This window comes from Schistocerca nitens, chromosome 1, assembly GCF_023898315.1.
Source record: "Schistocerca nitens isolate TAMUIC-IGC-003100 chromosome 1, iqSchNite1.1, whole genome shotgun sequence".
Lineage (NCBI taxonomy): Eukaryota > Metazoa > Arthropoda > Insecta > Orthoptera > Acrididae > Schistocerca > Schistocerca nitens.
Window position 1 is genome coordinate 522,754,288 of NC_064614.1, and position 25,683 is coordinate 522,779,970.

General features: G+C 36.8%; 1 protein-coding gene across 1 annotated transcript in view; it reads left to right on the forward strand.

The window, feature by feature from the left end:
* The first annotated feature begins 5,800 nt into the window (after positions 1–5,800).
* Positions 5,801–25,683, forward strand: part of LOC126236278 (methyl farnesoate epoxidase-like) — a 141,142-nt gene continuing 121,259 nt past the window's right edge. The window contains exon 1 of the mRNA XM_049945443.1: positions 5,801–5,885. Within this exon, the coding sequence (XP_049801400.1) occupies positions 5,801–5,885 (85 nt within the window). The remainder of the gene's footprint in view (positions 5,886–25,683) is intronic.

Genomic DNA, 25,683 nt, shown 5'->3' on the forward strand with positions numbered 1-25,683 from the left:
CTCATACACTTTCTCTGTCTCTTCATCTTCTGCTTGTGAAATCAGCATGTACACCTGACCAACTGCTGTTCTCATTGATTTACCATAATTCTGACAAGAGCAACCCCATCACTGAACTGTTCATAATAAACTCACTCTGTCCTATGTTCCTATTTATAATGTATATTATGCATGTTATACCATGGCCTCATAGCATATTAATCCTGCTTCACTCCCCAGTTTCTTCCTGCATCCAGTTCCCCCTGACACCACACCTAACTGCCTCTCCTGACACCACACCTAACTGCCTCTCCTCCATAGATACCAAGGCAATCACACATTTCCTTATTTGTTGGTATATGGTGAAAGCTAGGCACTTATAGCTACCATTTTACAAAAGAAGCCAAACTATGTTTGTCTCTCCTAAGTATTTTAAGACACCTACTCACAGTGCAGAAAAACCTAAGTAGTTTCATTTTATGTAGGTTAGAGTCCAAATTAGCATAATTACATTCAGTCAATAACAAGCTTACAAGAGAACATGCATGTCTTGACAATATTTTTGTAAATTTTAAAACAACAGAAGAATCATGTTTTGTGACAGTATTTCCATGTTCTGATCATGATTCAGTATCTTTAAATTATACAAGTAGGTTTCCTCTTGATAAGAGTAATGTAAATAAGCCTGTCCCAGAAGTTGTGGACACTAGACCAGTCACAGATGAGAACATTGACAGGTTTCGTATATCCCTTTCTAACAGAGATTGGTTTGGCCTGTGTTATGACGACACACATTATACTCTAAGCAATTATCTGCCAGCAAATGTACTATTTGATAGGTTTCGTAAAGCATTTTTGGGACACTTTAATGATTGCATTCCAATAAAGAAATGAAAAGTAACTGACAGAGTCCTAAAAGCAAAAGTTCCAAATAGACAAAATACATGGTATATAAAACAGCTGTCTACTATGAAAAATCAAGTTATGTTGTTGTACAATATTTATAAAAATCTGAAAACCAACCATGCTAAATTAGCCTATGTTAAATCTAGGAATGAATACAAAAAAGCAATTGTGGAAGCCAAACAAGCACACAATCTCAGAAGTATCGAGAAATCCACCAATAAGTGCAAAGCAGCATGGACACTAATAAATAGTGTCACCAAAGATAAAAGAAGTGACAAAATTAGTATCTCTCCCCAGGAATTTAATGACTTTTTTATTAAATCAGTTGAGGAAGTAGGAAGTGCTATAATTAAACCTGAAATCAGCCCATCACAGTTACTGTCAAAAAATATTGCTAGGTCATCAACAAACACAAGTACCTTCAATTTTTCTGAGGTCTCACCAGGTTTTGTGTTAAGAATAGTGAAGCAGTTAAAATCATCAGACAGTGTAGACATATATGACATGTCTTGTAACATGCTGAAGAAAGTAATAGACTGTATAGCGTACCCCCTAACATACTGTATAAACAAGTGTATACTGGAGTGTTTTTTCCCTGATGAGCTTAAACTGTCAAGGGTAGTTCCAGTACATCAAAAAGGAGATACAAATTCTGTCTCAAGTTACAGGCCAATATCCATAGTCCCGGTTTTTTCAAAAGTTCTAGAATGCATAATTTACCAACAATTATCTGTTTACTTTGATAATATAGGATTAATAAGTGGATCACAATATGGCTTTAGGAAAAATCTGTCAACCATTGATGCCATAGACAATGTTGTTAAATACATCCATCAAGTATTTGAAGATAAATGCTTTGCTCAAGTGACTTTTTGTGACCTAAGCAAAGCCTTTGACTGTGTAGAACATACACTACTACTCGAAAAAATGGACTTTTATGGTGTTAAAGGTAACAGCCTGAAGCTATTAAGATCATATTTACAAAACCGTAAGCAAGCCATCTGTGTTGGGAAAGAAATGTCCAGTATAGAACAAGTTAACGTAGGTTTTCCACAGGGATCCGTGCTGGGCCCTTTCCTTTTCCTAATAATGATAAATGACCTGCCATCATTTATTAAATCCAGAACAGTACTCTATGCTGATGATACAATGTTTCTGAACAGCAGTAATGATCTTAATAGCCTTAAAACATGTGTTACAGAGTCAAGTGAGCAAGTTTCCCTCTGGTTTAAAGCAAATGGGTTCTTGCTTAATGAAAGCAAAACCCAGCAGATGGTATTTAGTTTAAAAGACAAGTTTCCATCAGATGATCCTAGTTGTGTTAAACTTTTGGGGGTATATTTGGATGATAAACTTTCGTGGAATCCACATATTACGTATATTAGTGGTAAATTGTCTAGGGTAATCTGTTTGTTAAGGCGATTAATGCACTGTGTACCTAAAAATTATGTTAGAGTATCTTACTACTCATTTTTCCAAAGCATCATATCCTATGGTATTATTTTATGGGGAAACTCCACTTGTGTGCATGATATACTATTGCTGCAAAAGAAAGCTATTAGGATAATTACAGGCTCACCATACAAGGCTCATTGTAAACCTTTGTTTACTCAACAAAAAATCATGACAATAATAAACCTATATATTTATTATGTTTTAATCTACACAAAAAAGAACTTACCTATAGTAAAACGCAGGGCAAATATACATTGTTACAACACTAGGACAAACAGCTGTATCTATATGCCCTACCACAGACTGTCAAAATCAGTTAACAGTTATGAACTTATGGGCCACAAATTATTTAACGAACTTCCACAAGCTATACAAAATTTACCAGAACAACAATACAAACAAACACTTTATGACTGGTAGTTGTAAACCCATTCTACAATATAAAGGATTTCATGATGTGTGATCTTAAACTGTAACGTTATTAACAATTCTGTTCTTTTATTGCATGTACTATATTGTATTATGTGTATGACTTTGTCTATTGCTGTAATGGCTTGTTTTATTTATTGACAATAAGAGCTAGTGACGGTAATATTTCTATGACCAATGTGGTACATAATTTTATCTCTCACAATCAGATTTTCTCAGTATGTTTGATTAATGCTGTGCTTCCAGGTGTTCAGTGAAGTTGTTGTTTCCATTTTATGCACGTATTTTGGCAGTCTACTCAGTTATCTCCTTAAGGTGCTGTGAGTTGCACTGTTATGTGTACTTGCTGCCCATGTGGTCCAAGTAGTGAATGTATTCAACAACTCTACCCACAGCACATGAAGGAGACAAATGTCTCAGTCATTGAAATATTGTGTGTAAAATGAAAAAACAATGTGGCTGAACACCTGGGAGCATACTATCACTGGTACTTAATCTGTTAGAATATCCATCCAGTTTCTGATAGCCCTGTGATATTTCCCCTCTCAAATGTCTATATCTAATTATATACATAGCTGAGTAAAAAATTCAATCACTGGCTATTCTTTTGATACAAAAAATATATATCAAATTTCAATCATATTGGCTGGTTCCTTCAGGGTGCAACTGTTTCCAAGCTGATGAGTGATTTGCGTACCACCATATAAACAACTGTAAACCTCCAAAATCTGAAACTGGTTTAAAATATTCCTGACACACTTCAATTGTAGTTCAACTTTATATGGTAATAAGCATTAGGGTTCCTCTGAATCACTGTCAGAAGTCAGATGGCCATATATTTTAAACTTTATTGATGAAATGTATAATCTAACGATCAGTGCATGGTTTCAGTGCACTTAATTATCAGTTCCATGAAACTGATGTTTAAGACCAACATAAAAAGTTCTGAAATGAATGTTCAAAATTTAGTATGATACTGGAGAGAAGTGCTACTGGAATTTGTCCACCCAGTTGGATGTGGAAGGAGCAAGAGCAAGAGCATGAGTTGGGGGAGGGGGACGAGGGGGGTTGTTTCAGGATAGCAGAGACTGAGAGAATAAATATTACAGAATTAAAGGGTGTACTGCAAGGACAATTACTATCTACACAAATGAGAGAAACTGGTATTTGGGGCAAGGCGGTGGTGTCTATATTCCATGGTCTGTAAAGCAGACACTGGTGTTGACAGTGCTGGGCCCAAGGAAGTATGGGTGGCAACATTTTCACAAAAAGCTGAATAGAAGTTGTATGATTATTCATAGGAAATTTTGTCCCAGCATTATTTCATGAGAAATTTGAGATTCAGACTCTCACAGAGGCTTCATGGCAATCATTATTCCTGCAAACCATTTGTGACTGGAGTAGGAAAGAAGGGAAGTGACAGTGGTACACAAAATATCTCTACTACAAAATGCAAAGTGGCTTGCAGAGTACAGATGTAGATATATTTAGAATTCTCACCAAATTTTTATGGTGTGTTTATATCAAAGTCAAAATAGTCCCATACTCTGGGACTTTGAATGTAGGGGAGCAGATCTAGCAACATTGCATCACTGTCAAGGCAATGTCATAGCAGATGTGGCTTGCCATTGCCTTCCTCCGAGCTGCTATGAATTGTCAAGCATGCATCTGTGTCATATGTGTGACTGTGATGAGTGATTGTACAGTGTTGTGTTGGAGTACTGTTGTGGATGAAGAGAAAGGGGGGTGGGGGTGGGGGTGGAACCCACTGCTATTACATAGCCTATTCCTATCAAACAACACCAAGGGAGTCATCAAGCATAATGTCCCCATCCAATGGACGGATTGCCAACAATAGCATCACATGCCGTCACTTTGTGCGATACTATTGAGAGGTTTGGAATCTAATCCAGCGCACTGGTGCAAAGACTGGACACCAGAAACTTTACACACCATTATCTGTCCTCCTCTTGCTGGCCAAATATTGGTGGTGAAAATTTTCCATCACCAGGATTCAAACCGGGTTATCTCTGAGTCAAGCACCATCTAAGAAGCATGCAATAGCAATCTCAGTTACAGACTTGGGTGAACGTTTATATACAAACAAAAAATATTTTCTTTCAGACCAGTGCCCCAGAGTAATTTTTGTTTGTTATGAGGAAAACAGAAATATTTAGGCATTGTTTGCTTCTGATCAACAAATGTACCTCGTCCTGGAGACAACACTCAGTTATCGAGAAGCTGCAAAAAATATTCTGCCCTTACTCATACTTGGAAATATACTTTAGTTTCACAACAAGACTAAAAGTTAATACCAGTTAACTACATCAGTAAGGAAAGTAAGAATTTCAGATAGTTTTTTGTTCATTTTCTGGTACTTATTGAAATTATTCATGATATCAGAGACATGGAAAAACTTGAAGATGAATGAATAAATAATTTTTATATGTTTGGCTTGTCATATTAGAAAACATGAATACATACTAAAAATATCCATGTTAAATGACACAAATAATATACAAAGATATGCTGAAAATAGACATGTAATCATAAACATTTTGATAAATAAATATTATTGAACCACTCATGTATTATAATTATTTATTGTTTGACCCATCAGTCCCTCTGTAATACAAAGATACCATTCACTACCAGATAACACAGTTCCTTTTAAAATGTGTCTTAGAATGTCACAGTATGTGACAGGTTGCTTGCTAACTACTTCAAAAGAAATCTGTATAGAGGAGGCACTAATTTTTAATAATTCATGGACTGTCTTATCTACTGAATGACAAATAGTTATCCCTGCATTCATGAAACTCTGATGACCTTTAAGATATGGGGTCATCTGCAAATGCTTTTCTGTTTACAGAAGAGTTCTGACAGGAATACTTACCACATATTTCCACATGACAGATATAACAAGTCAACTCAAAGAACAGTGTGTTTTTCATTACATCTCACTTGTGGAGACCTCTTATATGTTTGTTCACTCAAGAAACTAATTCAGTTCTGTTCAGAAGGAGCAGCGATGTACATAATTTACTTGGGGATAGTTATTGCATTAGCAGTTTTAATATATTTTGATACCTTCAAACCACACAGATTTCCACCAGGTATACTCTTTCACTTGTCTTCACAATGTTTTGTAGTTGAATGTGATGTGTTTCTTTTAGACAGATACAAATGTTCATTTTAGCAGAGATATGCCCAGATATAACTTTCATGAGCTGTTATATGAGTTGGTTTGTATTTTATAGAAAATTAATATTAAATATGTGTGACATAATTGATGCCCTGCCTCAGTAAACTGTGATCGCAGTTGTTATAGTGAACAAAAACAACTGTTTGGAACACTATTTCTTTTAATATGATAATAATGACCAGTTTTGATCTGACTATTGGATCATCTTTAGATCTGGTATGCAAAGTGAAGTTTGTCAGTAGTGATAAGAGTCCTTCTTACAAACCTTGCAGCACCAGATCTAAAGATGGTCAGCTGGTCCAATTGAAATTGGTTATCCTTAATAAAAGAAATAGTGATCCAGGTGGTGTTTCTCAATCATTATAAATACTTGTGAGTCACACGATTACATTTTACAATCACATCTCACAATTATAATGATCTCATTATTTAGAATTCTCTCCATATATCTACAATTAAATATGGGAGCTGTTACATAGAACATTAGCAGCATTCATATATTATTAGTTGACATATTATTTAAAACAAGTGGTTAGTGAAGTAACTGTTGGAAAATTTTGTATTGTTAGCCATATCAATATTGGAAGATGATCCTTGAGAAATTTCAATTTCAATTTCAGATCACCAAAATGGTTTCAATTTCTTAACAAGTCATTATACAGTCTGTTTAAAAATGAAGAAAAAAGAGAATAGTAAAATGCTAGGAAACAAAATTACATAATCAAATTAATCCCTATACACCTGAATATACCACATAGTAACTGAACAAAGTACAGCTTAACAGCCCAAGAGAAATGTTCGCAATGTAAATACATCTCTGCTCTGGTTGTTGGAACTGAAGGCTACAGTTAACTATGTCGGAGTAGAAAGATGGGCACTTTTAAATTGCAAGTATAAGATTAAAATATTAAAATATTAACAAAATAAAGTTCTTTTGTCTGAAGTGAGGCATAAGTACATAATAAAAAATTTTTACTCAGGTTTTACTTCCTGCGTGTAAGAAATGCAAAACAACTGACAGTACTTTTTCTATAAACTGATAGTCTCAGGTCTTCTAAAACAGTACTTTTTATCAAAACAGCACATCCAATGTATTTTCATTTTTAAAATGACTTTAAGAAACTGAGGGACAAATTCCATGCTGAATATCACACTGTAAGGAATCTGTCATGATTCTTGAAGTTTTCCCAGTGTAAAGAGTATTCAATGATGTTTCTGGATAGCAGGTAGATGATGTTGACATCTTGACACAATATTTCAGCTGACAACCATTCAGCCATTTTCAGGTGAGAGTTTTAGACTGAAGATTAAAGTGAATGTAGCTAACTTTAACAAAAAATTGTCACAGAGACACAATCACATTGGCACGCGCTGCAACATGACACCCCACTCCCCCTCTGTTGAGTTTAGTGTCCTTTTTCAAATATGGCTCCATTTATTGTGTGCAGGCACATGGGTAAAGGTAAATATAAATGTCATGTGACTAGGGCCTCCCATCGGGTAAACCGTTCGCCAGGTGCAAGTCTTTCAATTTGACACCACTTCGGCAACTTGTGTGTTGATGGGAATGAAATAATGATGATTAGGACAACACAACACCCAGTCCCTGAGAGGAGAAAATCTCTGACCCAGCCGGGAATTGAACCTGTGGCCCTTAGGATTGACACTGTGTTGCGCTAACCACTCAGCTACCGGCAGCAGACATGGGTTGAGGTGATATTACAGGCACGACCTCTGTCAAAATGCGATCTTGTGGAGTTAAAATTCAGATGGCAAATTAATAAAATTAATTTTCACTAGATGTGGTATTAGGCATAAAATATTTTTCTTCCACAGATATTAAAGAAATCACCAAGTCTCATGGCTTACCCAATCAAAAGCTGAAATCGCCATTAATAAGATCTTCTGCCAAATGGATTTCAATAGATTCCTTAATAATTGATTTCCAGAAGGATCTCATAAGGGCACAGATTTCCACAGCAGAATAAACCATAGAATGTCCTGTGGAGATACAGTTGTCAGCAGTGGAAGGCAAGTGTGGCAATTGCGATCAGTGCAACTTTCATGTACATGTGTGTGCAGTCTGACCACTGTAGGATCTACATCTAATCTACATCTATACTCTACAAACCACTGTGGAGTGCATGGCAGATGGTATGTCCCATTGTACCAGTTATTAAGGTTTCTTCCTGTTTCACTAATATATAGGGCACAACAAGAATGATTGTTTGAATGCTTCTGTGTGTGCAGTAATTATTCTAATCTTATTCTCACAATCCCTATGTGAGCGATAGATACGGGATTGTAGTATATTTCTAGAGACACCATTTAAAACCAGTTCTTGAAACATTTTTAATAGACTTTCTCAGCATAGTTTGTGTCTATCTTCAAGAGTCCTCAACTTCAGTTCCTTCAGTATCTCTGTGACATTCTCCCATTGGTTTAACAAATCTGTGACCATTTGTGCTGCTCTTCTCTGTATACATTCAATATCCTCTGTTAGTCCTATTTGGTACGTGACCCATATACCTGAGCAATATTCTAGATTCAATCGCACAAGTGATTTGTAGGCAATCTCCTTTGTAGACTGACTACAGTTCCACAGTATTCTTCCAATAAACTGAAATCTACCACCTGCTTTACCCTTGACTGATCCTATGTGATCATTCAATTTCATATCCATACAGAGTGTTACATCCAGGTATTTGTATGAGTTGGGTGATTCCAACAGTGACTCATTGATATTATAGTCATAGGATACTATGTTTTTTTCATTTTGCGAAGTGCACAATTTTTCATTTCTGAACATTTAAAGCAAGTTACCAATATTTGCACCACTTTGAAATCTTATCAAGATCTGACAATGTTTATGCAGCTTCTTTCAAATACTATTTCATTATATACAACTGTATCATCTGCAGTAAGTCCGAAGCTACTATTAATATTGTCTGCAATATCATTAATATACAACATGAAAAGCAAGGGTCCCAACACACTTCCCTGGAGTACACCCAAAGTTACTTCTACATCTGCCAATGACTCTCCATCCAAGATAACATGCTGTATCCTCCCTACCAAGAAGTCCTCACTTGATACCCCATACGATCGAACTTTTGACAATTGGCGTAGATGTGGTGCTGACTCAAAATGATTTGCCACACTGCAGGATATTCTGTAGATCCAGCCTTCCATAATCTCAGATCATCCTTTACTGCACAAAGAAGAACACAAGTCTTTGTAAGTGGCTGCAAGATAACTTAAATATAATCTTTTTTTAGGATTCTAACTAATTTTGGTGAAATATTGCTGACATATAAGAGGAATGGCTGCTTGTCCTCTTGATATTATTATTGGTCAAGTTTCTTCCTCCTTGAAGCTGTACTAATGTGATGTAGAGAATATCCATTATATTTTAACACAGATTTCCAATTCCTTTGCAAGGCCCTCTGTATCAGGCACAACATGTGCCCACAGCACCAATGTTCAAATGATGCCCATAGCTGGTCAAAAGTGATGACAATAAGATGCCTTCAAATACAGATCTGTATGTGTGGCCTTATGGTAAATGGTATGCGCCAGTGAACCTTTCACTTTCCAACTAACCAACCTAGATGTCCGGGAACGACAGACAGCCACCCTTCTCTACTTCCATCATAAATTGAATTTTCTCATGGACTGAAATCAGGTGCTATAAAAACTGTGACACATCTTCTTCACCATGGGACCATACTACAAAAGTATCATCAACATATCACCAGTAGACAATATTATGAAAAGGAAAGTTTCTACTCACCATATGCTGAAGATGTCACAGATAAGCACTACAAAAAAGACTCTCACAATTAAAGCTTTCAGCCATTAAGGCCTTAATCAGCAACACACACACACACACACACACACACACACACACGCTAAAGCAACTCTCACACTCATGACTGCAGTCTCAGGCAACTCTACATTCCATCCTGGATTTTCCATTGTTTGATTATCGCCAGATGACTTTTGGTTTAAGCTCTGCTGAATCACATGTCCTCTCTTTAAAGTCTACCAGAAGAGAGAGAGGACTGCCCATGACAACACCATCAATTTGCTAAAAATATTAATTGTTAAATAAAAAGTAGATTGAGGAAAAGACATGATGAGACAGCACTGTTCTGTCAGCTCTGAACTTACTGCTAATGAGTGACCATAAATATTCATTGAGTCATAGTGACTACAGCCTCCTGATTAAAATCATCAGAGCTGTGAATACAATGTGAGCATTTTCCCACAGAAGGTCTCAGTAATGAAGCGAGATGTGTAGCTAAGTCATATGTCAAAAGCCGATATTGCTCACAGTAGGCTGTAATGGTGCACTACTTTGTAAATTTTTGGGAGATCATATAACCTTGGTGGAAAAGAACTGTGATGGCAAAATTTTTTCACAACTTCTTGCAAAAGAGAAGAAGAATTCAACAATGCTGACATTTTCTTTTCTGCTCTCTGTGTGAAATCTTTATCAGTCTTCCAGTACGTTAGTTCACTCATCAAGCTATAAATCTTCTTGTTGTAGACCTCATGCAGTAACAGCACAATGACATTTCCTTTGCTGCTGGAAGAGCCACCACATGAGCATATTCCCACTCCTTGCATAGTTCAATCCTTTCCATGGAGGAAATATTGCTCTTGTAATGCAGAGCTCTCATATGATGTTTCATGCCTTAGTTCTTCTTCTGCATCACTTGGAAGAGGTCTGATAGTTTCTTCAACAACACTAATCAAATCAGCTAAGGACAAGGTTTTAGGTGTAAGTGCAAGGTTCATGGCTTTCCCAAGCACTGACAATGTCACATTGTCCAAAATCTTACCTGTAAAATTGACCACTGAGCTTGAAAAAGCATGTACTTGCTGTGACATTGCTGACAGGTGTGTGAACTTAGCTGATTGTCTTGAAGCAGAATCACTATGATAACAATCTAACTTGGCCCATGTCACACTGCTGAGCCTCACCCATGAAAGGGATGGGAGATTTGATGCAATCACCATGTGCAGATAAAACAGCTATTTTGGAATGATGTTCAGTTCATGGCAAGTAAAACGAATTCTCTCCTTCATGAGTGCTAGGCTTACCATACATGTGATAAACTTCACAGTGGTTTTGATAAAATGTGTCACTGTGGAAAAATTTATAGTGAGGCCACTGTTAAGGCACTTCAGTTGCAAAGTCTAAGAGAAAGAAGAAGGTTCTGCTGTTAGGTAGTTCTCATGGTAGAGGTGTAGGCCAGCAGTTGCAGGAAGTTTTGGGGAGTGAGTACCAGGTCACCAGCATTGTGAAGCCTAATGCAGGATTGGCTCAGGTGACTTTTAACATAGGGGGTTTATGTAGGGATTTTACTAAAGAGGATCAGGTAGTGATTGTGGGTGGGGCTGGTAATAGTATTGATAGGGATGGGGAGTATGACATAGATGGTGACCTGGAAAAGATAGCCACTCAGACTGGCAACACGAATGTGCATTTCGTGGAACTGTTTCAGCGTCACGATCGGCCTCATCTTAATACAGCCGTCAGGCGTAATAACATGAGACTTGGGGGTGCGCTGATGACAGAAGGCATGAGTCACATTTCAGTGGTGTCGGTGGAGTCTATCGGCAGGACGGGTTTCACTAGACATGGCCTACACCTCAACAGGTATGGGAAGGGGAGGTTGGCAAAACTTATAGGTGACAGCATAGGTGGGGGTGGTGGGATCACTCATGGGAAAATTCCGGTAGTTGTGGGTGTTAGAGCTGTACCTTTTTTAGATTGAAATCAGCTGATAGGTATTCCTGCTTAAGGGAAGTCTCTCTAACAAAGAAACCACTTTCTACAAAGCTTGGGTATCCGATTAATGACGGAATTAGTATATTTCATCAAAATATACAAGGTATTAGAGATAAAGTTAGTGAACTGCTTATAGATGTTGACTCTGAAATTATTGGTATATCTGAACACTTCTTAAATAAGGAGATAATTCAGAGGCTTCCTTTACCAGGATACAGGTTGGCTGGCAGCTTTTCTAGGAGCTCTTTGCGGTGTGGGGGAGTAGCCATGTATGTGAAAAACGGTATCCCATTTGAGTCAATTGATGTTTCAAAGTACTGCACTGAAAAGGTGTTTGAATGTTGTGCAGGTGTGGTTAAATTTAGTGGATCTAAACTTCTTACTGTTGTTATTTATAGATCCCCAGACTCCGATTTCACAACATTTTTGCTAAAGCTAGAGGAGGTTCTTGATTCACTTTATAGGAAATACAAAAAGTTAGTTATATGTGGTGACTTCAATATTAATTGTATAAGTGATTGTGCAAGGAAAAGGATGCTGGTAGACCTCCTTAATTCATATAATCTTATGCAAACCGTATTCTTTCCAACGAGAGTGCAAGGGAACAGTAGAACAACCATAGACAATATTTTTGTTCATTCGTCATTATTAGAAGGGCATTCTGTTAGCAAAAAGGTGAATGGCCTTTCAGATCATGATGCACAAATTTTAAGTCTAAAAGATTTTTGTGCTGCAACACATGTTAAATATAGTTACCAACTTTTTAGGAAAGCTGATCCAGTTGCTGTACAGACTTTTGTAAACCTTATCAAGTAACAAGAGTGGCAAGATGTTTATAGTGCTGATATAGGAGACGATAAATATAATGCTTTCCTCAAGACTTTTCTCGTGCTCTTTGAAAGTTGCTTTCTGTTAGAACGTTCAAAACAGGGTACTAGCACAAACAGGCAGCCTGGGTGGCTGACTAAAGGGATAAGAATATCTTGTAGAACAAAGTGGCAATTATATCAAAACGTTAGAAACAGTCACAATCTAAATGCAGCAGCCCATTACAAACAGTATTGTAAGGTGCTTAAAAAAGTTATTAGGAAGGCAAAAAGTATGTGGTATGCAGATAGAATAGCTAAGTCTCAGGATAAAATTAAAACCATATGGTCAGTCGTAAAGGAAGTGGCTGGTCTGCAGAGACAGGTCGAGAATATAGAATCAGTGCGTAGTGGGGATGTCCGTGTTACTGATAAGTCGCATATATGTACAGTACTTAATAATCACTTTCTGAATATAGCAGGTGAACTAAATAGAAACCTAGTCCCAACAGGGAATCATATAGCGCTCTTAGAAAAAAGTGTTCCGAGACTGTTACCTGAAATGCTCCTCCATGATACTGACAAGAGGGAGATTGAGTTAATAATTAAATCACTAAAGACCAAGAACTCTCATGGATATGACGGGGTATCTAGCAGAATACTGAAGTATTGTTCCACGTATGTTAGCTCAGTACTTAGCCATATCTGTAACTTTTCCTTTAGGAGTGGTCGGTTTCCTGACCGATTAAAGTACTCGGTAGTGAAGCCACTTTATAAAAAGGGAGACAGGGATAATGTTGACAATTATAGACCTATTTCTATGCCATCGGTGTTTGCTAAAGTTATCGAGAAGGTTGTATATACAAGGTTACTGCAGCATTTAAATTCACATAATTTGCTGTCAAATGTACAGTTTGGTTTTAGAAATGGCTTAACAACTGAAAATGCTATAGTCTCTTTTCTCTGTGAGGTTTTGGACGGATTAAATAAAAGGTTGCGAACGTTAGGTGTTTTCTTTGATTTAACGAAGGCTTTTGACTGTGTTGACCACAAAATATTACTGCAGAAGTTGGAACATTATGGAGTAAGGGGAGTAGCTTACAATTGGTTCGCCTCCTACTTTAAGAACAGAAAGCAGAAGGTAATCCTCCGCAATATTGAGAGTGGTAATGATGTTCAGTCCCAATGGGGCACTGTTAAATGGGGCGTTCCCCAAGGGTCGGTGCTGGGGCCACTGCTGTTTCTTATTTATATAAATGATATGCCTTCTAGTATTACAGGTGATTCAAAAATATTTCTGTTTGCTGATGACACCACCTTGGTAGTGAAGGATCTTGTGTGTAATATTGAAACATTATCAAATAATGTAGTTAATGATATAAGTTCGTGGCTTGTGGAAAATAATTTGATGCTAAATCACAGTAAGACTCAGTTTTTACAGTTTCTAACTCACAATTCAACAAGAACTGACATTTTAATCAGACAGAATGGGCATGTTATAAGCGAGACGGAACAGTTCAAGTTCCTAGGCGTATGGATAGATAGTAAGTTGTTGTGGAAAGCCCATGTTCAGGATCTTGTTCAGAAACTAAATGCTGCTTTATTTACCATTAGAACAGTATCTGAAATAAGTGACATTTCAACACGAAAAGTAGTATACTTCGCATATTTTCATACGCTTATGTCATATGGTATTATTTTTTGGGGTAATTCTTCTGATTCAAAAAGGGTATTTTTGGCTCAAAAATGGGCTGTTCGAGCTATGTATGGTGTAAGTTCGAAAACCTCTTGTCGACCCCTATTCAATAGTCTGGGAATTTTGACATTGCCCTCACAGTATGTATTTTCTTTAATGTCGTTTGTTGTTAGCAATATTAGCTTATTCCCAAGAGTTAGCAGCTTTCACTCAGTTAATACTAGGCAGAAATCAAATCTGCATGTGGAATGCACTTCCTTGACTCTTGTGCAGAAAGGAGTGCAGTATTCTGCTGCATCCATTTTCAGTAAGCTACCTCAAGAACTCAAAAACCTTAGCAGTAGCCCAAACACTTTTAAGTCTAAACTGAAGAGTTTCCTCATGGCTCACTCCTTCTATTCTGTCGAGGAGCTCCTGGAAGAGCTAAAAAATTAAACAAATTCCAGTGTTACATTCTTGATTTTCTTTATTTAAACTAACGGCTTGTCGCCTGAATATGTTTCTTATATTTCATTTCATTCTGTTTCTACAATCGTGTTATAATTTCATGTATTGACTCGTTCCATGACCATGGAGACTTCTCCTAAATGTGGTCCCATGGAACAATAAATAAATAAATAAAAAAAATAAAAATAAATAAAAACACATCAAAATTAGTGATGTGCACTAGCAGTCTCTAGTCTAAAACACTCACCTGAAGATGGCTGATTGGTTGACAGCCAAAATATTGACCTCATAAAGCTGCAGTTCAGAAATATCATGGAATTCTCTTTGCAGAGAAGATAGCATCACACATCAAGAGGTTGTACAAGTTGTGCAATAAATGAGCGTGACTGTTAAAAGTTCTTTGGGTTTTTTACTGAAGTGGTGGAACAATGGCCTCAGTTAAAAGTTTACCAGAGTGACACATTTTGTCAAGACCACTGCTATGAAGTTTATCACAAATTAGGTAAGCCTAGTGCTCATGAAGAATGAAATGATCTTTTAAATGTTACTACTTAACTTGCATTGGCCTGTGGTTCATCGATGTTGTGGATGCTGCAAATAATGAGAACATCACAAAAATTTCAAACTTGACAAATTACTTATTGACATCAGCTGATTGACAGAACTGACATAAGTGCTAAACAACTGACAAAACTGAGCTAAGCCGAACTGAAATGCACTGGCTCAAAAAGTAAACAAAATTTGACTGACTGCCTGCGCAGCCTCACTGCATCGCTTTAAATACAATTTTAACAATCACTACCAATGTTAATTTCTTACAAAATATAACTTACAATTAAGAACAATTTAATATGAACTAATTGCTGTTACATTTGTACAGGTTATAAAATATTATGTCAAATAACATAATATTTTTATCATCAACTTGCTTTTATGTGTGAAAATTAATTCACAATCTGATTTCAACAATTATTTTGATTTAACTTTAATTTTGTAATTAGTGACGGTATGGATTTTACTGCTAACATTTATTCAAAGTATACACACCGTGCTTCACCAGATTACATAAATTAAATACACAAATGTTTTCTCAAATACCAGAATTTTGTAAATTTGGGTGGTGTAACTAGCAAGAGGTTCATATCTGTGTAATTTATAAGCATCATTACTTACAATGAATTACATAAAAATGAATAATGAATGAAACATCACTGGACAATGACTGTTGTTTTCGTTTGAATCATGATGAGGTTTTTGTGTTAGCAAATTGACGAATTGCAATTATGGTAGTTAGAGTCATTAGTTATTTATTACTTTTATTTAATGATCTGATATTTAATTTGGCATATGTACATATCTTTGTTAATGACAACAATCTATTAACAATCACGAGGTTTTACGTCATTCCAGAATATTCTACATGTATTTACAAAGAACAATACCTGTAAAAGTACCCATAAAAGGCCCTAGGAAGCACTGAATCATACGATAAATACACAGATTCATATAAGAAAGGTAGTATTGGACAGTTCATAATGATCTCGGGGGGGCTGTTGCATAATAAGGAGAACACTCATTTTGCACACCATGAATGGAATGCCATTTCAAAACAGCTGTTTTATCTTTACGTGGAGGTTGCATCCAATCTCCCATCCCTATTATGGGAATGGGACAATGGTGTGATCTGGACCAAGTCAGACTGTGTCCATAATGAGTCTGCTTCAAGACACCCACCTGTCAGTAATGTCACCAATGCTTTTTGATGCCCTGTGGTCTATTTTATGGATAAGGTTTCGAATAACGTGTTGCTGACAGTGCTTGGGAAAGGCTTGAACATCACACCTATATCTAGAACCTTATCTTTAATTAGTTTTATTTAGTGCTGTTGAAGAAGCTGTTAGATCTCTTCCCAGTGACATAGCAGGTGAAATATGGTGTGAAACGTGTCTCACACTTTAGAGATCTCTGCGTCAGAAGAGTAAAATTTTCTCCATGGGAAGGGCCACACTGCACAATTAATGATAAGATCCTCACACTGTTGACCTTTCAGTGGATAAGGGAATTGCCACTGTGATGTTGCTGTATGAAATATATGACCAGAAGATTTATAGCTTGTTGAGTGAATCGATGTGCTGGGAAACTGATAAAGACCCAGCAGGGAGAGTAAAAGAAAAATGTCAGAATTGTTGAATTCTTCTTCTCTTCTACAAGTAGTTCCAAAACGATTAAGCCATAACTGCTTGGTTTCATCAAGTTTATGTGATCTCCGAAAAATTCACAGAGAAGGTCCACAATTGCATCCTATTTTGAGCCATATCATCACTGTGACATATGACTTAGCTAGACATCTTACTTCTTTACTGAGACCTTCTGTGGGAAAATGATTGCACTATATTCACAACTCTGGTGACTGTCAAAAGACTGAAATCACTATGACACAATGAATCAGACTTTTTACCAAGTTTTGATGTCACCTCACTCTTCACTCATGGATTCATTGTCAGTCATCAGCAGTAAGTTCAAAGTCGATATAACAATGCCATTTCATTATGCCCTTTCCTCAATCTATTTTTTATCCAACAATGAATGTCTTCAGAAAATTGACAGTTTTGTCATGGGCACTCCTCTTACACTTCAGGTAGCCAACTTTTATTTTTGAAAACTTTGAGGAGAGAGCACTTGATTTGGCAGAGCTGAAACCAAAAGTCTTCTGGCAATATGTTGATGATACTTTTGTAGTGTGTTTTCATGGTGAAGAAGAAGTTTCATGATTTTTGTAGCATCTGAATTCAACTCAAGAGAATATCCAATTTACAAAGGAAATGGAGAAGGATGGCTGTTCACCATTTCGGGATGCCACATGTACAAGTCTGTATTTGCAGGCATTACCAACTAAGGGCATCCTTGATGCACTGGTACATGTGAATGATAGAGACAGCCTTGCAAAGGAGCTGAAACATGTACAAAGTGTGTTCAAAGATGTAGGAAATTCTCATATCAGGTTAGCACAGCTTTACGGAGGAAGAGACATGACCACTCACGAGATCAAGAGGAGAAGGAGCTGTTTAAGTCTAGGGCATTCCTCCCATATTTTGGCAATATTTTATCAAAATTATTTAGAATCCTAAGAAAACATTATTTTAAAGTAATTGTCTGGCCATATATGAACACTAGCATTCTTCTCGGCTCAGATTACAGAACGCTGAAATCTACAGAATACCTTGCTAGTGTGGCAAAGGCTACGATGATAAGACCAAACCCACAGTACTTGAAAAGTGTGCTGAACATGATCACCACACTCACTTTTCACAATCCAGTACATCAGCCACTGCTGAGCATTGTATCTCCACAGGTCATTCTATGGATTATTCTGCTGTGGAAATCTTGGCCCCTACAAGATCTTCATGGTCTTCAAGTCTTAAGAAATCTCTATAAATACATTTGGCAGAAGATCTTATTAATCATGATGGTGCCTTTCAGCTGAATAAGCCCTGGAACCCAACATTTTCTTTAGTATCTTCAGAAAGAAAATATTTTATGCCTAATGACATGCTTAGCAACAATTAACTTTATTAAGTGGACATCTGAATTTTAGCTGTGCAAGTCCACATTCTGACAGAGAGGCCGCATGTAATATCACACATGCACCTGCACACCACAGATGGGGCAATATTCAAAGAGGAACCAAAATCCACTGAAAGGGGTTGTGTGATGGTTACTATGTACATGCATCTCTGCAGCAATTTTTGGCATAACATTAATTATGTGCATTAGCAATCTCCAGTCTAAAACACTCACCTGAAGATAGCAGAAAGGTTGCAGCCTGAAATATCATGGCAAGTTGTCAACCTCATCTGGCTACAAATCCTAAAACACCAAGGAATGCCTAGAATCTGCAGGAAACTTAAGAAAATGAGGCTAAATTCAGAGTTTTAAATAGACAAATAGCACAAAATTAATTTAATTGAACAGAGCTCTGAAAACATTTTAAACTTTGAAAGAATGGAAAATCCAGGATGGAATAATGACAACATTGTGAAAAGGACAGATAGCTTCTTTCGATATAGAGGAGACATTGAGTCACAGACAGGCACAACAAAAAGACTGCTATACATTTATGCTTTCCACCATAAGACCTTCCTCTTTAGTATCTTGCATTAATTTGATAATATCATTATTATAATCCCCATGGAATTGACAGACTGAATAGCGATAATGAAAGAGTCAAAATTTTTGTTGTATAATGGATGTGCTTAAATATTTTTTATGTTGTAGTGAAAAAAAATTAGTATACTTGCTATTTTAGTAAACACAGTTTCTTATATTTTCCCAAAAGAAGTTTATTTACTCCAAAATCACAAAGAATATTTTCATTTGGAAACTGTTGCAAAAGAACAAGAGAACAAAGTACTATTGGGTCATTTGTTCTTCATAATTCAAATAAAATTTTTCCTAGTCAGTGGACTGGGAGAGGGGCTTCATTTGAATTAATGATTTTTTGTGGAGATATACTGAGACATATTAAAGAGTCAACTGTGTCCTGCAGTAAGAGATTAGATGGTTGACCAAATCTGGTAAAGATGTCAATCACTGCCAGCTATAGAGATACTTTGGTAAATTCTAAGTGCATGAGGATAGAGCAGCATGGTTAGAACAAGATAAAAGACATTTTGAACCTTTTTTGAAATCAAAATGAGTAAATTTGTTACATTTCATACAAATAAGGACACTGCAACCACTGCTGAGTTTGTTTTTAATCATCATTTTGGAGGGAAACACGTTTATGAATATTACACCCAACTTTATTTATCTGCACAAGCTGATATGCTATAAAACACCAGACTTTTCTTCGACCTCATGTGGCAGAGAACAAAGAAGAAATAGTAGATTTTAATATTCTCACGACTCAGAGGTGAAGCACAAGCATGTACTAGAGTAGCGTGAAGAATGAAATGGTCGTTGCCTTTTCAGGGTGTCATCATGAAACTCACATTATTTAGTTAATTTAGAAGAAACATGGAAAACTTAAATCTGGATGCCTGGAAAAAGGTTTAAGTTCCACTCCTCCCAAATATGAGTCAAAATAGAGAACAGCACAAACAAAATATAAATATTCCATTGCAAACATTGTAAATCAACTCAACAATGATTATTTATGATGTTTTGTTCGTGTATAAAATATTATAAATCTTAAGTCATGAAAGCAGCCTGCCCATCTACATGTTACAGCAATCATCTTCTGTGACTTTTCTGACTTTCCCAGTGGGTCTGATGCAAATACACTTCTTGTGTTTGCTGCCAGATAATACTGTGCAAGTCCCACAATATTTCATTGAAACAACTTTTCAACATCTTCAGGTGTTGGTGGTTGGTATCATTATAGCTGCAAGAAAGGCTGGTGATAAACAAGTAGCATAATTGAAATTCAGGTCAGGAACAGGAATTACGCATGTTCAGGAAGCTGCTCACAATCGAATGGAAGTGGCACTCACAGCATCCCCTACAAGGATCTGAAGAGAAGCATTCCATGCATACATAATGTGCTGTTGGGTGCTCCTGTGGTTGAAAGATAAATTAACTCTCTGCAGTGTAATACACCAAGTCATAAATTGAAGGCCCTTTCTTCTCCTGTTGTAATCTAATGGCAGCCAGTGTTGGATTCCAGGCGGTGCTTGCAATTAATTGAAATCCCACATTCCTGTTGATAAGATTGTCCACCATATGGACCTAGAATAATGATGCTGCAGAAAAAAATTCAGTTATCTTGTAAAAATGCAATGTCCCATGTACAGGCAATGCTCTGCTGATATATCAAGATGGCCCAGGGATGTATATGAATGGTGTTCAACACAACATTCTTCCATGGTGTGACACGTCTGTCCAGTATAAGATTTCTCACCCTTGTGCGGGATCTCATACAGGGTGGCCAGAAATTGTCTGAAAAGCCTGTAAGGGTGTTGCAGGGTAGATTGTGCTGTGAAGGGGATGAAAGAGGGGATGAAAGGGTTTTTGGAAAATGTTGTTGTTAAGGAAGTTTTGAAGCTAACTCTGGAAATTAGTATTTGGTTTGTTGATCAGAAACAAAAAGACACATGTTCCAGAATTTTCAGAAATTAAACCCCTAAGGAGGTGGAACAGTGGCTGAAAGTCTTTTATTAAATAAATCATTATTAAATAACTACTAAAGTATTTTAAAGCTAAATCTATGAAAACTGCTATTCCACTTCTCAGTTATAAATAAAGAAATATGTGTTAGTGGACGAAAGTTTCAATGAAAATATCACCAAAAGAACTCAAAAGGCAGGATTAATGACAACCTTCAACTCCAGCTATCAGAATTGCTTTTTGGTTAGAAGTACATTCAGAAACGACCTAGCTTCTATGGCCTTAATTAGTGTGAAACACTTATAAAGTGTTGCAGACTGTCTACAACAAGTTTTAAGCTATTAACAATCACCACGACTAACTGACTTTGTCAGAATTGCATAGAAAAAGAAACAGATGTTTGATACATTAATTTTTCAGTGGGCCTTATACATGTTTACAAAATTATTCTTGATATAAGTACTACACAAACTATCATTAATGATGACAAAATAGATGCTATATTTAAATAGGTAGGCCTACAGGAATATCTGTTTGACATGAGAAAATTCAGTGCCAGTTGTGAGACTGACATAAATAACTGTAGAACTACTTCTCTGATTTGTCTCTTTCTTTTTTTAACTTACTACATGAAACTGAGTTAAATCCATTGGGACACTTTAATTATCTAAAGACTGGCAGCCATGTAAAGGTCACTAATTCTTTTATTAAATTTTAATACCTTGACTGAGCTTAGTTTGCATACACTATATACACTGTTTGCACAGTGTGTAGATTCATGCATGAGCAATGGACATAACAACATAGAAATTTGATTACAGAAAAAAAATATCTGTGCAGTCTGCATGAACAAAGCAGTGGGTGCTAAACAAGTGTTCTCAAAATCAATAAATTTAATAAATGAAGTATAAAAACCAGCAGCTGAGTAGTGTAAGAGGGGGAGCAGTGCTGCCTTTCAAAGTAACTGCTTTCCTCCTATCGTATACAAATTGGTATCCAGACCTTAAGGACAAAAGTAATTTTCACATGATGTTTTATTACCAAGTAACATAGCTCAATGAAACTTGAGACATACACTGAGAGAAACCTATAGTATAGTACAGAAGGTAACTGACTGAAATATGTAATGAGATGAACAGAAATGACATTTTTATCCAAAGACAATAATTAAACTGAAGTCAGACAGAAAGCAATATTAAAGAAAAGGTATTGAACTAGTATTTTTGTCAGAAACTATATCAGATCCTCATTAAATGCCTCCAATTTATCGAAACCATTCTAAACCAGAATAGTGTTCCACTTTTCAGAACTTATTGAACAACAGCTCAGTTCTTCTTGCAAAAAGAATTCTCTATAGAGAATGCCTAATAAATGAAGTCCTAGCATTGCTAAATAACAAAAATTATTCTGTGTTAGCTCAACAAGGATATTGAGTTTGTAGATCAGAAAATGATATTTGAAAAACAAAATTTTACATTATTAAAATTGGTACTGACATCCTCTTAGGTAAAATATTCTGGAGTTAAAATAGTCCCCCATTCAGATCTCCAGGTGGGGGCTACTCAGGATGATGTCGTCATCAGGAGTAACAAAACTGGTGTTCTACGGATCACAGTATGTAATGTTAGATCCCTTAATTGGGCACATAGGTTAAAAAAATTAAAAAGAGAAATGGATAGGTTGAAGTTAGAATATTGTGGGAATTAATGAAGTTCAGTCCTCCTCAGGGGACACTGCCTTAATGTAGCATGACTATTCCTATGACTTGTTCCTCTATGCTGTCTTGTGTGCTTGAGACATGTCAATTGGTGCTCTGCCTGTCCCCAAAATCAGTTTGTTGTAATTTGAGAATGTGTCCTTCTTCTTACAAAAAACAAAGTGCTGGTTTCCACACCTCACTAAGGTTGTAACTGAAGTAATGTTTGTCCGATTGATCCCTTACTTGAATCTTGATGGCTTCTTTAATCACTCAGTACCAGAATTTTGATATCTATGCCAGAACGTCAGTGTGATAATAATCCAGCACATATACTCCCAATAGTTACTGCTCTGTGGCAGACAGTTTGTCAGATTTATTGGCCAGAAACAAGTCTTGACAACCTCTAACTTGTTAAAGCATCTCTTTATGTTGACATATTTATTTTTGGCAACGTTTACTGTGAGCAGAGAGAATGAATTCCTTACATATCTCAGTTCCATACATACAAACATCAACTTTACCCTGGAAGTTGAAATGGTTAGAATGCTCTTCTTTCTGAATGACCTGTTAAAAAGAAGAGCATATGGTACAATGAGCCACACTGTATACTGCAAGAAGACACATATTGATTTGGCACGCAAAGCATTGGTACATAGGGCTACATACCCTTTCAGAAACAGTATCATCCAAAAACTAGAAAATCTGGCGACAGTTCCTCATAAGAAAGGGTACACGGAGTGGCAGCTCCAGTGAGATCTACAACCTACATTGACAATACAACCAGCAAAAACAAAACAGGAACTGAGAAGTATGTAACTATTGCATTTACTTCCTACAGTGGTGCATTATCTGGGAACATAGGATGCACTGACAGGAAATGCCATGTAAAGACGGTTTTCTGCCTACAGGCTAAAACTTGTGCTCTCACCTTTGTAGCTGAGGTGACTAACAAGTGCCTATGAGGTGTCAGTTAGAATCCTGGTGGTGGATGAAACTTTCACTGCCAATTTTTGGACAGAAAGAGGAGGAAAGGTGGTAGCATTAGTATCCTGATCATCAGCCTTTGTGCCAACATCCTGGATTAAATTTCAAACCTCTCCACAGAGTCTCTTGAAATAAGGAAATATGACACTGTTGATGGTGATCCATCTGTCAGATGGGGACATTAAGCCTGGTTGCCTCCTTGGTGTTATTTAAGAGAAGTATGTTATGTGGCAGGACTGAGTTTCACACTTTGTGTTCTCTCAACATCATCATACAAAACAAACTTAACATTATACTTCACATGTACCCATTACACTAACCTACACTCCACAAATACACATCCAACACCCTTTCACTTATACAGAAGAAAAGTGGCCATATGCATGCAGGAAGAACATCTTTTCTGTTAGGTGAATCCATCCTATGGGATTTCCCTGCCAATAATGCCATACAACTTTTACATTTACATGTACATCGCTTGGCAGTGTCTAACAAATCAACTGGTAATGTGACATGTCATACTTCGTCAGATGGTGGGAAGTGTTAAAGATCACTTCCATGAAAATCAGCAATTGACCCAAGTACTACTGCCTAACAAGTTTGCCAATGCAGAGCACTGTCTATGGAATGGAATGGATTACGGCCACACTAAGGTTCTGGCAAATATGTCAAAATGCTGAGACTTAGTCATTAAAGAATCCACAGAGACTCAAGTAGGGGATTGGCTGATTGATTGTAACTGTGGCTGCAACTTTAGTAAGCCATGGGAACCTGCACTTTATTTTATTAAGAAGAAGAAGGAAGTATCCTGCAGTTACAACTTCACTGATTTTGGGGGCAGATAGAGTACCAGTGGACATGTCTTGAGCGTGTGTCCCGGAGTGGAAACTGAGGACAGAGCAGAGTCAGAGTGATCATAGGGAAAGACACATGCTGCATGCTAACACCAAGGCAGTCGGTCCATTGGTGCAGTGGATGATGGCAACATGCTCTTTTGCTGAAATAATGTTCTAAATCTAAATCTACGTCCACACTTTGCAAATTACCATGAGGTGCATGGCAGAGGGTACATCTCATTGTACCAGTTATTAAGATTTCTTCCTGCTCCATTCACATACAGAGTGTGGTAAGAATAATTGTTTGAATGCCTCTGTGCATGCAGTAATTATTCTATGTTCATATTCTATCTTACTCTTATGACCCCTATGTGAGAAAAACATAGGGTAGTGTAGTATATTCCTACCATTTAAAGTCAGTTCTTCAAACTTTGTTAATAGGCTTTCTTGGGATAGTTTTCGTCTATCTTCATGGATCCTCGAGTTCAGTTCCTTCAGTATCTCTGTGGCATTCTCCAATGGATTAAATAAACCTGTGACCATTTGTGCTGCCTTTCTCTGTATATTTTCAATATCCTCTGTTATTCCTATAAGGTACATGTCCTACACACTTGAACAATATTCTAGAATCAGTCACAGTGATTTGTAAGCGGCCTTCTTTATAGACTGACTGCACTTCTCCAGTATTTTACCGATAAACTGAAGCCTACTACCTGTTTTACCCATGACTGAGACTATGTGATCATTCCATTTCATATCTTTACAAGTATTTGTTTGAGTTGGCTGATTTCAACAGTGACTCATTGATATTATACTAATAGATTACTATAATTTTTCCTTTTATGAAGTGCACAATTTTACATTTCCGAACGTTTAAAGCAAGTTATCAATCTTTGCACCACTTTGAAACCTTATCAAGATCTGATTGAATGTTTATGCGCTTCTTTCAAATACTACTTAATCATATACAACTGTATCATCTGCAGAAAGCCTGATGTTACTATTAATATTGTCTCCAAGGTCATTAATATACAACATGAACAGCAAGGGTCCCAACACTCTTCCCTGGAATACACCCAAAGTTACTTCTACATCTGATGGTGGCTCTCTATCTGAGATAACATGCTATGTCTTTTCTACCAAAATTTCACTTGACACCCCATATGATTGAACCTTTGACAATAAGCATAGATGTGGTACTGAGTCAAATGTTTCTTGCAAATCAAGAAATACTGCATCTATCTGATTGCCTTCATCTATAGCTTTCAGTATGTCATGTGGGAAAAGTGCAAGTTGGGTTTCACATGATCGATGTTTTTGGAATTCATGCTGGTTG